The following is a 12,253-nucleotide window of genomic DNA, read 5'->3' on the forward strand; positions in this document are numbered from 1 at the left end:
AGTGTTAGAGGAATATCCTTCCAAAAGTGAACTTTCAAACTTCATAATTCAAAATTCAAAACTTTGTCAAGAACTTGAATCAGGAGGACAATACCAATCGCGCTGATACCTCGATGATCATTGAAGACAAGATCAATGTTTGTATCAACGTCAAAGGTGATCACTGCTACACAAAGTCCACCATCACACTGAACAACCTAGAGTTTGGAAATGTGAATGGACTCGATGGCAGAGCTATAACATGTCAATCTGGACATCTCACGATGAACAACATCATCAACCATATTGGAAGTCGTCTGTTTGATTGCCACATTTCCCAAAGATGTTCTTAAGAACATTGCAGTGTTAGATGGAAATCATCGAGTATGTTTCTTTAGTGCTGGAGTGATACTATTTCCAGGATTCATTCCGAGTTTCCAGGGACACCAACTCTTGTTTTAATTGTTGGAAAGTGCGTTGATGAACTGTTTGGGATCGCGAAGTGACTTGCGAGCACGATTGGCTATGATGTTGGCCTTGTTGATGTCTTTGGACACGTAAAGCTCAAAGTCGCGGTAGTCCAGCCATGTTTGCACGTCGTCCTGTGCAAATGAGTCGTCTTGGAGGTATCGTTCATAGAGGTCTCTGATCTCGGCTAATTCTGGAGTGGGTCTTTCACGCTGGTATGCAATGCAGCTCTGGAACATCCTCTTGCTCACTGGAAGATATTGGAAGCATAAAGTATACGCCTCTTTCAGCTGCTTCATCGACACGCCCTTAGTTGTGAACAAATAATCGATCAAATATATCTTTGCCTCCTCCTGGCATTGTGGTCTTCCATCCATCATACGCATCAATTTCTGGAAAGTGATTGAATGATTGAGTGAGTAAGTGAGTGGAATAATTCCAATTGATTGATTGAGTGATTGTGATGTGGACAACTTACGGAGAAGATTGAGAGTATTTGTTTGAATGAATCGGCTCCATCCTTGATTTGGGATAGTTTGTGATCAAAGTATTGAATGATGTATGTTCGGTATGATGCCTGCTCGGTGATTGTTGGATGTGTTGATGTTGATGTGGAAGTTGGAATTGGGAATATCTGTTGAATTGATTGTTCAAAGCATTGTTGGATGGCACTGTCAAATGTGGCGTTGGATGCATTGCCAAGTACCATGCTATGGCGAATGAGTATGTTGATTCTTTGATTCCACAGATTGATTGAGTTGGCATGCTTGGTAGTTGCCTTGACTGCTACGTCCATTGCTTCCTTGATCTTGTTCAATTGGATCAACAACTCGACATAGATCAAGTATCCACTCTCATTAAGTACGCCATCCTTCTCAGCCTTGGTAAATGTGACCAACAAGAACTTCTCCAACAGTGCGAGCTAGTTGGTAATGTGTGTAAGTGATTGATTGATTGATTGAGTATGGAATGATTCCACGGGATACTTACCACCTGGTTGTTATCAATGGTTACTCGCTGAAGCAGTTTGTTGATGAACTTGTTGATGCCTAGAAGCATGGCCTCACTCTTGATGCTGGCCATACCCTTGTCCAGTACGGAGAGGGTGCTGTTGATCAAGGGGATAGAGTCTGAGGCGTCTGACATGGCGATCGTGCCGACCTTTGCCAATGTGCCCATCTCAACCTTGGCCAACATCATCCATAATTTGGTATCATTGTTGGCAAAGTCCTTCTTCAATGATTGAATGATCAGATCGCCCATCAACTTTCCAATCCTCTCAGTCTCTGCTGCGATCGTCAACGTAGCCTTGCCATTATTAATGAACTGTTGCACCAACTTATAGAACTGCTTCCTGAACTCAAAGTCATTCTTGAAGTCTGTATGATTGATCCAGTGTTTGATTGAGTGAGTGGGTTGGAGTGGAATAGTTCCAGGTGGGTTAGTCATGGTTGATCACATGCGCAAGTGATAGTAATGTACATACTTGCGATGGCATTGTTAAAGACGATGGTGGCAATGCCTCCTTGAAGTGCAGGACTGTTGCGAAGGGTGGTTGCGTTGTATATCTCCTCGCCAAACTCGATGAAGTTGTCCTTGCCAGCGGCGCCAGAGAGTTTGCTGTCGAGCTCAATCGAGTCTTGTGTGTTGGCCGCTGTGCCGTTGATCACGCGATCGGCATCCTCGACCGTCGACAGTCGGTTCAGGAGCACAGCGACGTACGACAGCTCCATCGTGAAGAAGTGATGCCAGAGCGAGTGGTCGGCTGGACAGTAGTGCAGGCCCAGCTGTATCAGACTGCGCGCGGCCTTTATATTCCTGTTAATCTCAAACTCAAAGGCGGCGGCCAATTTCCAGAGTTTGGCCGATCGTGGATTATGTTGCAGAGCCAATGAGAACACACGACCCGTGCCATCATTACTCGCTCTATTCAATCTAACATTGAGATAACTGATCCACAATGCTTCATCCTTTGGGAATTTATGTACCAATCTTGCAAACAATATCATTGCATTCCTCAATGGTGATCTTAGTCTATAATCAAAGTCTATGTCTAATGTTCGATCGATTGATTGAATGAGTGAGTATGATTGATTGATTGAATGAATGAATGAATGATTGAATGAACATACTCATCTCTCTTCCTTTCTTGTGAACTGTTTGATCGAGGTCGAGTTCAAACTTGATGTATTGGAGGTAGTCGTGCTTCTTTGGTGCCTTTCTGACCATCTTTTGTTCAAACTCCTGTCTCTTGTTCATTATCTCCTTGCATTCACTCTTTGACAATACGCCCATTCTAACAATCTTGAGCGTATCATCAAGTAGTTGATCAACATTAAAGAATACTCTATCCATATCTCTCTATCTCTTTATCTCTATCTCTATTATGATTAATGTGCTATTAAAACACAAGTTATGAATTGATTCGTTCGTCTGCAGTCACTCACGCGCGACTACACGAACTTAATGTTTTTTTAATGTTCGTGTGGTTTGTGCGAGGGTAAGGGCGAGGGCAAAGGTTGACTCAACCCTCGACCGAGGGTCTAGTTCTACAAGTACTTCAATAGATGATTGAGTTTGAATGACTCAATAGTGATCCTATTGTTAAAGTCTCTTATTCCATGTCTTTCCTTGCCGAGCATCTTTAGAATATATGGCTTGCCATTTGATGACAACTCCTCCACAAGCATCGATGTGTTGGCAAAGTGTACATTCTCATCCTGCATTCCATGTATAACAATCAATCTATTCTCCCTATTATATTACATTACAAGTTAGTAAGTAATCAATCAATCAATCAATCATGCGTCCAATGTTGACTTACTCATCAGGGAATTGATCAAGATAAGATAGGACATTGCCATTCTTGTATCCTTTGGGACTGTTGGCTGGAGTGTTCATGTATCTCTCGGTGTAGCCAGTGTTGTAGGACTCCCAGAAGGTGACTGGTGCTCCACTGATCGCAATCTTGAAGATGTCTGGGCGTTGTGCAATGCCCATAAGTGCGAGGTATCCACCGTAGCTCCAACCAGTGATGGCCACACGTGCCAGATCAATGGGCACTGATGCGTTGGCAAGGTACTCGAGTGCCTCGACTTGGTCGGGGATCTCGATGGTGCCCATGGCCTCGCGCAACTGTCCCTCGAATGCAATGCCTCTGTTGTCCGATCCAGTTCCATCGACAATGACCGAGATGAATCCAAAGCTGCTGTAGAACTGACGTGCCAAGCTGTATGTGTTGCGAACGAGTTGCACGTGGGGACCACCATAGACCAGCACGACGACTGGGTACTTGCGCGATGGGTCGTGGTTCTCGGGCAGCTGGTAGCGGCCGTAGATCTGGCGACCCTTGGAGTTCTGGAACTTGAACAGTGTGGATGGTCTTAGCTTGACGCTGGGGTTGGGCTTGCCTGTGAGGATAGCTGTCAGTGGCGAGGGTGTGGGCAGACGTGCGCCCTCGGCAAACTCGAGTCGACACACCAGACTGACAGGGGCGTTGGTTGCAGATGAGTAGTTGGAGACGAACTTTGTGTGGTCGGGCGACACGGCGATCTGGTCGTGGTCGTGCGACTCGATCGTTAGACGACGGATCTCCTGTGTCGAGGGCGCCGTGTCGTAGCTGCACACATAGAGATGGTTCTCGAGAGGTGTTTCGCGGTTGGCTTCAAAATAGACCAACTTGCGCTGCTTGTCCACGCTAACAATGTTGGTCACGACCCACTCGCCACTCGTCAACTGTCTAGTCTTGACGTCGGTGTAGCCGGCCGACCATGATAGGTGATAGATATGTCTGTATCCCGATCGCTCGCTCGTCCACAACAGACTTGATCCATCCAAGAAGGTCAGGTGATCAGTCACATTGACCCAGTACTGTGGCTGAGACTCTTGAATGAGCACTGATGTGGTGGCTCCGCCAGCATTGCCAAAGCATGACACGGGGATGGTGACCAGCTCGAGACGCTGCTGGAGACGGTCGACCAGCTGTACCCACACCACCTGTCCATCGGGCGTCCAGTCGCCGCGCACATAGTACTCGGCCCACGGGAACACTGTGCTCAAGTCGAGCATGTTGCGCTCGACGCTCAGTGCGCCATTGCTGTCTGTGGTGAATGTCAGCAGACCGAGCTTGACACGTGAGTTCTCATCGCCAGCGAGCGGATACTTGTAGTGCGTGAAGGTGCCCTCGTATCCATGCTCGGGAATGTGGAAGTCGCGCACATTGCGCTCGTCCTCCTCAAAGTAAAAGATCTGGTACTTGTTGGCGCTGGTCAGCTTTGGTGCCCACCAGTAGCCAGTGTAGCGCGAGAACTCCTCCGAGTAGACAAACTTGGCCTCGCCCGACGACAGGTATGGCGAGACGTCGTGCGAGTGCGTCAGACGGTGGCGCTGCTGGGTCTGCAGGTCGGTCACCCACAGGTCATTCTTATCGATGAATGCCACCATCTTGCAATCGGACGACAACTTTGGATCATAAGTATCGGCGTTCAACTTTTTAAGTTTGGGCTGTTCGATTGTTGCGCCGGCCACATCAATCGTATACAAGTCATTGCCCATCGCTGCCAAGAAGTGCTTAGTATCCTGATTGAACTGATACGAAGAGATACCCGTGCCAACAGTTCTCTGTCTCTCCCTCATCAACTCCTCCTCCAATGACATCTTTCCAGTTGATGCTTTATAATAGAACAATGGCTTCATTACTTGTGATTGATTGATCATGTGATTGAGTTAGTATGTGTGATTGATTGAATGAGTGATGTAACATACTTGATTCCTTTTGACAGTTGTCTAGGTTGATGTAGTTGATGGTCATGTTTGATTGAGTGGCAGAGCTGGATAAGAAGAATACATTGTTGTCTTTATCAAACGTATACTTTGATGGCAATCTAGTATATTCATCCATGCATAATAATCTTGCAATGTCATCCTTTGAATATTGTACACCATTATGATCAACCATTGTCTTTGACCTTAATACAGCAGCTGACATTGTTATACTCATTATATATCAGTATATATCTGTATCTGTATATATCTCTTTTAATTAATTAATGTCTCTTTGAAATTGAATGTGAACAACAATGTTGCAAGTCATGTCAGGTCGACGTGTCTCTACGTTTGACTTCAAATTTTGAAAAATGATCGTGATTTGATGTTCATTCGCCCATTCTCATTCATTCAATCATTCACTCATTCATTCCAACTTATTACAACAAGATAATACATACATAACATACATATATACAGATATAACATATAGATAAGAATGAGTGAACAAGTTGATGTTACACATCTTAGATTCGTAGACTTGAAGAAAGATTTAAATAGTGTTTTTATAAAGAGTGATGAGGATAATGATCAGGAGTTTGAAGATGATTCTACATTGTTACAAGTGTCCAATATATTTGGTTATATATTCTTTGTAAACAATGATAATAGACGTCTACATATTGCTTCTATAAACCCATTACTCAAATCTCTACAGTCTTATAATGTCCACAACAATAACAACAAGGCCAAGATCACAGACTTTGGCTCTGACTCTGACAAAAAGAACATCGTACTAAATGCGAGAACACTTGCACCAAACGTACAATCATTGCAACTTGATATCCTGTCACAAGACATGACCGAGGTCAAGACCACCCTATCACTCTCACATGACGAACAACTACTCGCTATCGCATGCGGCTACGAACTTCAAGTCTTCTCAATCTTTGATCTCATTTCAAATGTAAGTCGATCACCATTCCAATCACTCTCGTTTAATGACTAACTCAATCAATAACTTATCTATGATCAGAACAACAACAAACCTTTTGCCGACCTGAGGTTCGATGATGCGTATATAAACACGATTTGCTGGAACCCGAGTAGACATGAACTATTGGTTACAAGCGAAGAGAGAGGCCTGTTTCATGCAGTTATCAAGGCAACAGAGAACGACTCATCAAAGCCTATTATGTTGCGATCGACGGATGTCATTGTAGCATGTTGGAATGAATCCACAGATAAACATGACGAGATATTTGTTGGATGTCCCAATGGTGACATTGAGCTAATCACTCTTGCATCGCCCGAGTCCAAACCCAAGCTTCGACTCCATATACCCGATTACTTCAGCGATAATACCCATATTAATAGTATGTTATGATGATCATAGCACTTCACTCCAATCATTCAATCATTCAATCAATCACTAACTCATTCATTCATTCATATCAAGTCAACCTGATAAAGTCCATCAAGCATTACTTGTTCACATCTTATGATGTAGACAATCAGCAATCCGATGTGTTCATCTATGACACGAACACTGAACAGATGATGGATTCATTCCCCATGTCACTGGGTCCAGAGCGGGACACACCAATCTGCATCCAATTATTGTTCATCAAAGAATGGTAAGCATTCAATCAATCAATCATACACCGCACACTCAATCATGATTACTGACTTATCCATATCCTTCCAGGAACATACTATTATTGATATCATCAAACTCAAACACAGTGGAAGTGTATGAGGAGTTTGAAGAGACATCGTGGCGATGCCTTAACCTTGATGATCAGGACCGTGCACAGATAGATAATGAGCTGTTTGCCACTGGTTTGGGAATGATCACTTGCTTCCCAGACAATGTGCCGCAATCAGAGAGCACTCCAGCACCCATCGTAGTCGTGTTGGACAACGATTATAACATCAGTCTCTTCAGTCTGATCAACACTGAGATTGGTGATCGACTGGCCATCACCAAACCAAAAGGTCTCGCCAAGCTCGCGAGCCCAGTTTCAGGCAAGTCGTCTTCCTCTCTGCCCATATCTGCACCATCATCACTCTTTGGTGGCGGCACGAAACCAGCGGCGGCGATTGGAGGACCCTCCCCCTTTACAATGGGCCCCTCATCAATTTTGGGACAAACAACAGCGACGACATCGTCTGGACCCTCCCCCTTTACAATGGGCCCCTCATCCATGTTTGGACAACCAGCTCCAACGGTCAAATCCACATCGCCAGTATTTGGCACATCATCATTGTTTGGTGCTGGCGGTGGTAGTGGCACTGCCCCAGCGACGGCATCAACTACAACATCATTATTTGCCCCAGCGCCATCCAGCCCATTCACAGAGAAGACTACAATGACAACGACATCAAAGCAAGAGCCAACAACATTGAACAACAACAATAGTATATTTGGTGGTGGCGCCTCAACTATGACATCACAGTTTGGATCATCGACGTTCAACAACACAGCCACCTCCAATGCAAAACCAGTGGAGAGCGTGTTTGGAAAGCCTGCAGCCACAACCACCACTCAATCACCTCTCTTCTCCGCCTTTGGAACAACATCACAGCAACAGCCCAACAAGGACTCGTCCTCCAACCCGACAAGTACCTCGCCACCCATCCTCACATCTCCATTTGGTTCAACACAAACATCTTCGGTCAAGGCACCAACAACAGCATCATCGCCACCGACTCAACTCTCACCATTGGACAACACGACATCGCCAAAGACACAGCCACAACAGCCATCAAAGAAGCCCGCGCCAACATCACAGCCACCCAGCAGCATGATTATCAAGAAAGAGATCAAGGTGACCAATGCAGAGGTGCTCCTGGAGAAGTTCAAGGGTCTGAAGCTGTACCAGGCCAACAATGCACTGGCCGTTCAAGTGCGCAACAATGCTCTCTCACTGACATCGTCGCTCGAGAGCATCAGACAGGCCAAGGCCAAGCAGGAGAACATCATCCAGGTGATCAAGAGCAGTGGAAAGTCACCATTCTCAATCGATGAGATCACCTCTGAGACCAACCAGCTCGCCGAGGTCATTCAATCGTTGGATGGCGCGTACGACGAGCTATGCGACCAGGTCTTCCTCACACAGGCCCGCGGCGAGAAGTCCCTCGTGCTGGCCACTGACGCCCTGGAACACTTCTCCTCGCAGGAGCATCACTCATCGATGAAGGAGCTGGTGTTGGCACGACGCCTCGATCAAAAGGTCATGGAGGATCGCGAGCGATTACAACTGGCCTACAAGAACATCAATGAGGAGATCAAGCGATTGGAGGTTCATCTGGCCTACGTGGACATCAACCACAAGTCGGGCAAAGAGCTGAGCGCGTTGTCCAAGGCACAGTTCCTCTCGCTCGTCTACGACTCGCTACAGAGCCACGACCACATTCATCACAAACTCCATCGATCACTCAGTCAAATGTCCAAGCAACTCAACAAGTTGTCAATTGACACGCCATCCGTGATGGATCGTTCAGGCAGCAAACAAAAGCAACAACTACAACTTCAACAACAGCGCGAGGATGAAGAGGATGGCGGCAACACCAACACACTTCGACTGGACTTTGACAATTTGCAGATCACCAACAACAAGCGTGATGTGACCTCTAGCGCACATTACAAACAGGTTGTGGAGAGACTTAGACAGAGCAAGCCAAGAGTTGTGACCCCAGTCAACATGCAACTGAAGCGCTACTTCAAGATGGACGATATTGCCAATCCGGGCCACACAGCCGTCGTTGTCAAGGAGCTGCCGTCGGCCAACCCCACACTGACCGACTTCAAGCTGGACCTGGAGAGCTCGTTCAACGCCTTCGACTCGTCTAAGCTGGCGTACAATCCCGCGCTCCTACGCAAGCCAATCGAGAGCGAGGGTCGCGAGGACGGCGAAGACGAGGACGACTCGGGAGACAGCCAGGACTATGAAGACAGCGAGGAGTTTGAGGACGAAGACGAAGGCCAGTATGAGCCTGCCGTCCAGAAGAGTGCCAAACATCAACGCAAGTCATCGTCATCATTCTCATTCACGCCCACCACCTCCACAGGTGCGGGTCAACAGCAGAGCATTGTGATGCCCCCACTCAATCAGAAACCCCCAGCCTCGATACCAGAGTTCACGACGTCCCCACCCAGACTCAGCGAGGAATCATTGATCAAGACCGCGATGTTGGATGGCTTCAAGCCTCCCCCCGCCAAGACATCACCCTCTCCCAAGACATCGCCACTCAACACTGCCTCCAGCTCAGTCCCCACAGTCCATGCGATGGGAACTACATTCGGCTCGGCAAATCTCTTTAGCAATGCAAAGGAGTCAATGCTGCCCAACTCCCCACTGCAATCCAATCTGCCGCCATTTTCTTCAGGAGGTGGTATGTTTGGTGGAGGTGGATCTGTAGCCGGAGCAGGATTCGGCACGATGTCCACTCCCTCCAAGCCAAAGGCAAACACACCAGATCTTGGCCTTGGCATGTCGGCGTCCAAGCCAAGTGCCCCATCAATATTTGGCAACGCTTCAATGCCAATGACCACCAACATTGGTCAATCACTTTTCCCTGGCTCTCCATTCTCCCCTCAGCCACAAACATCCCCACTCGCCACAAGCGTCACATCACCAGCACCAGCACCAACACCAGTGCCAGTGCCAGTGCCCGTGCCAGCCACTGCAACGTCACCAATAACACCAGCCAAACAGACGACTGTTGTCTCACCGACCATCACCCCTGCATCCCCAGCAAACATCTCACTATCTTCACCGCCACAACAAACATCTGTTGTGGGTAACAAAACGTCAATCACAACTCCTGCCATTGTGTCACCTACTACTCAATCACCTGTGACTATTCCAAAGCCTGATACACCTCCCACAAAGACGGCAGCCGTCTCCCCAACCATACCATCCACGCCGTCAACAGCACCCACTTCCACTACCACCGCTCCAGCTCCAGCTCCAGCTCCAGCTCCAGCTCCAGCTCCAGCTCCAGCTCCAGCCACAACAACAACAGCAGTCAAGTCAGAATCATCCCCTCCACTTCCAGTAACCACAACCTCACCTGCGACTCAACCCGCCACATCTACTTCACCAGTCGCCACAACTCCTGTCCTACCACCAGCGACAACAGTGATCAAGCCACCTGCTCCTGTGTCCAAACCATCACCTGCGCCAGTCGCGACCACTCCAGAGCCATCAGCAAAGAGGACATCACCTAAATCACCGATTGATGAGTTTGGATCACAGATAGGCTTGGACGAGGATGAACCACCAAAGACTACTGCCGCCACAGTGCCATCCACGCCACCACCCAAGGAGCAATCAAAGCCTTCTGCTGCCGCCTTGCCTCCACCAGCTACGCCACCACCCAACGAGGTGAAGAAGCCAGAGCCACCAAAGCAGCAGTCGTCTGCTTTGGATTCGTTTGGACTTTCCTTGGGATTCGGTGAGGAGCCCAGCAGGACTCCAAGCAAGCCACACAGATCACCATTTGATCTGGGTCCACCAGAGCCTGCCAACGCCACCGCCAAGCCATCACCACCATTGTGGGCCGCAACCACTTCCATTCCCACTTCCACTGTCCCCGCCACACCAACTTTTGGCGGCGTATACTCCTTAGCGCCAAACACTCCGGCAACCCCAGTCTCTGTGTTTGGAGGTGGTCAACCTTCAACACCTGCCTTTGGCGCCGTCTCTGCTCCCTCGACTCCATTTGGAGGCGTATCAACCCCAGCCTTTGGCGGCACCTCGACCCCAGCATTTGGAGGTGTATCAACTCCAGCCTTTGGTGGCACGACACCCTCGGTATTTGGCGGCAATAGTAGTGTGTTTGGAGGCGCGTTTAAGCCACCAGCTGCTGGAGGTTCGGTGTTTGGCTCGACAGGATCAGGAGGTGGAGCAACATTCGCCACCGCTGGCACTCAATCAACAACAGCGTTTGGAGGTGCAACTACACCAACAACACCACAGTCGACAACATTCGGAGGTGTCCAAGCTTCACCAGCAGCCTTTGGAGGAGTCACACCAGCCTTTGGAGGAGCTACGACAGCCTTTGGAGGGGCCAATCAAGCACAGCCGACAACACCAGCATTTGGTAAACCCCTTGCTACAACCACAGGCAGTGTGTTTGGAAATGTGTCCTCGCCAACTTCCACCCCGGCTACGAATGTGAGCGCATTCGGTCCAGCTCCTGGAGGTGGAGGATCTGTTTTTGGACAAGCACCTCCTGCAGGAGGAAGTGTATTTGGTCAATCATCAGTACAGCCTCAAACACCACAACAATCAGTATTTGGTGGTGGTGGACAACAACAACAATCAGCATTTGGACAAACATCTGCATTTGGACAAACATCAGCCTTCGGCCAAACATCCTCGGCATTTGGTGGTGGTGGCGGTGGACAAGCTTCAGTGTTTGGACAACAACAACAATCAGTGTTTGGCAATACGAGCAAAGTATTTGGAGCCGGAGCTTCAACAACTACATCATCGTTTGCGAACTTTGGAAACAAATAAATGAGTCGACTGTCATTATCGATTGATTGAATGATTGAATGATTGAATGGTGTGCCACACACTCATACAATCACTTACCACACGCATTCACACAAACACACACACTAACAAACACTACCACGCAACAAGAGTGAAAAACAGAATCAAGAAAAGGCTCGAATAAACTTTGAAACTGATGATCACTTCACCCGATTACCACTGGCCCAACAATCCAACCCACTCACCCCCACAACATTTGCAAAAATAAATCAATTTTATTATTATAACATACCCAAGTATCACAACTTGACCAACCCCTTCTCCCATCACCCCCTTTCCTTCCCGTCCTACAGATACACAACACACTCCAATCCAATCAAATGATCTTTTTTGGTGTCTGTGTGTCTGAGTCTATGAGTGTGTGTGTGAGTACATCATTTATTAACATTATTCATTCTTTCAATCATTCATTCAAACACATTCACTATTATTTATTATAACAAGCACTCCAAACACACACCTTCAACAAACAC

At 47.5% G+C, this 12,253-nt stretch overlaps 3 protein-coding genes across 3 annotated transcripts; 1 reads left to right on the forward strand and 2 right to left on the reverse strand.

Annotated features, from left to right (window-relative positions):
- Positions 1 to 443: 443 nt before the first annotated feature.
- SAMD00019534_013730 (hypothetical protein) lies at positions 444 to 2,808 on the reverse strand (the record flags this gene model as incomplete). Its single annotated transcript, XM_012903340.1, has 5 exons — positions 444 to 743; positions 1,046 to 1,360; positions 1,756 to 1,826; positions 1,934 to 2,500; positions 2,580 to 2,808. Coding segments are annotated over 5 exons (1,482 nt in total), but the record flags the coding sequence as incomplete, so codon positions are not given.
- A 188-nt stretch (positions 2,809 to 2,996) lies between these two features.
- Positions 2,997 to 5,347, reverse strand: SAMD00019534_013740 (hypothetical protein; the record flags this gene model as incomplete). Its single annotated transcript, XM_012903341.1, has 3 exons — positions 2,997 to 3,201; positions 3,272 to 5,144; positions 5,212 to 5,347. 3 exons carry the CDS (start codon positions 5,345 to 5,347, stop codon positions 2,997 to 2,999), a joined length of 2,214 nt encoding a protein of 737 aa, XP_012758795.1.
- Positions 5,348 to 6,070: 723 nt separating this feature from the next.
- SAMD00019534_013750 (hypothetical protein) lies at positions 6,071 to 11,741 on the forward strand (the record flags this gene model as incomplete). The annotated part of the gene is made up of 4 exons (XM_012903342.1): positions 6,071 to 6,178; positions 6,248 to 6,587; positions 6,671 to 6,848; positions 6,920 to 11,741. 4 exons carry the CDS (start codon positions 6,071 to 6,073, stop codon positions 11,739 to 11,741), a joined length of 5,448 nt encoding a protein of 1,815 aa, XP_012758796.1.
- Positions 11,742 to 12,253: the final 512 nt, after the last annotated feature.

This window comes from Acytostelium subglobosum (genome assembly GCF_000787575.1).
Source record: "Acytostelium subglobosum LB1 DNA, scaffold: scaffold2, whole genome shotgun sequence".
Classification (NCBI taxonomy): Eukaryota; Evosea; class Eumycetozoa; order Acytosteliales; family Acytosteliaceae; genus Acytostelium; species Acytostelium subglobosum.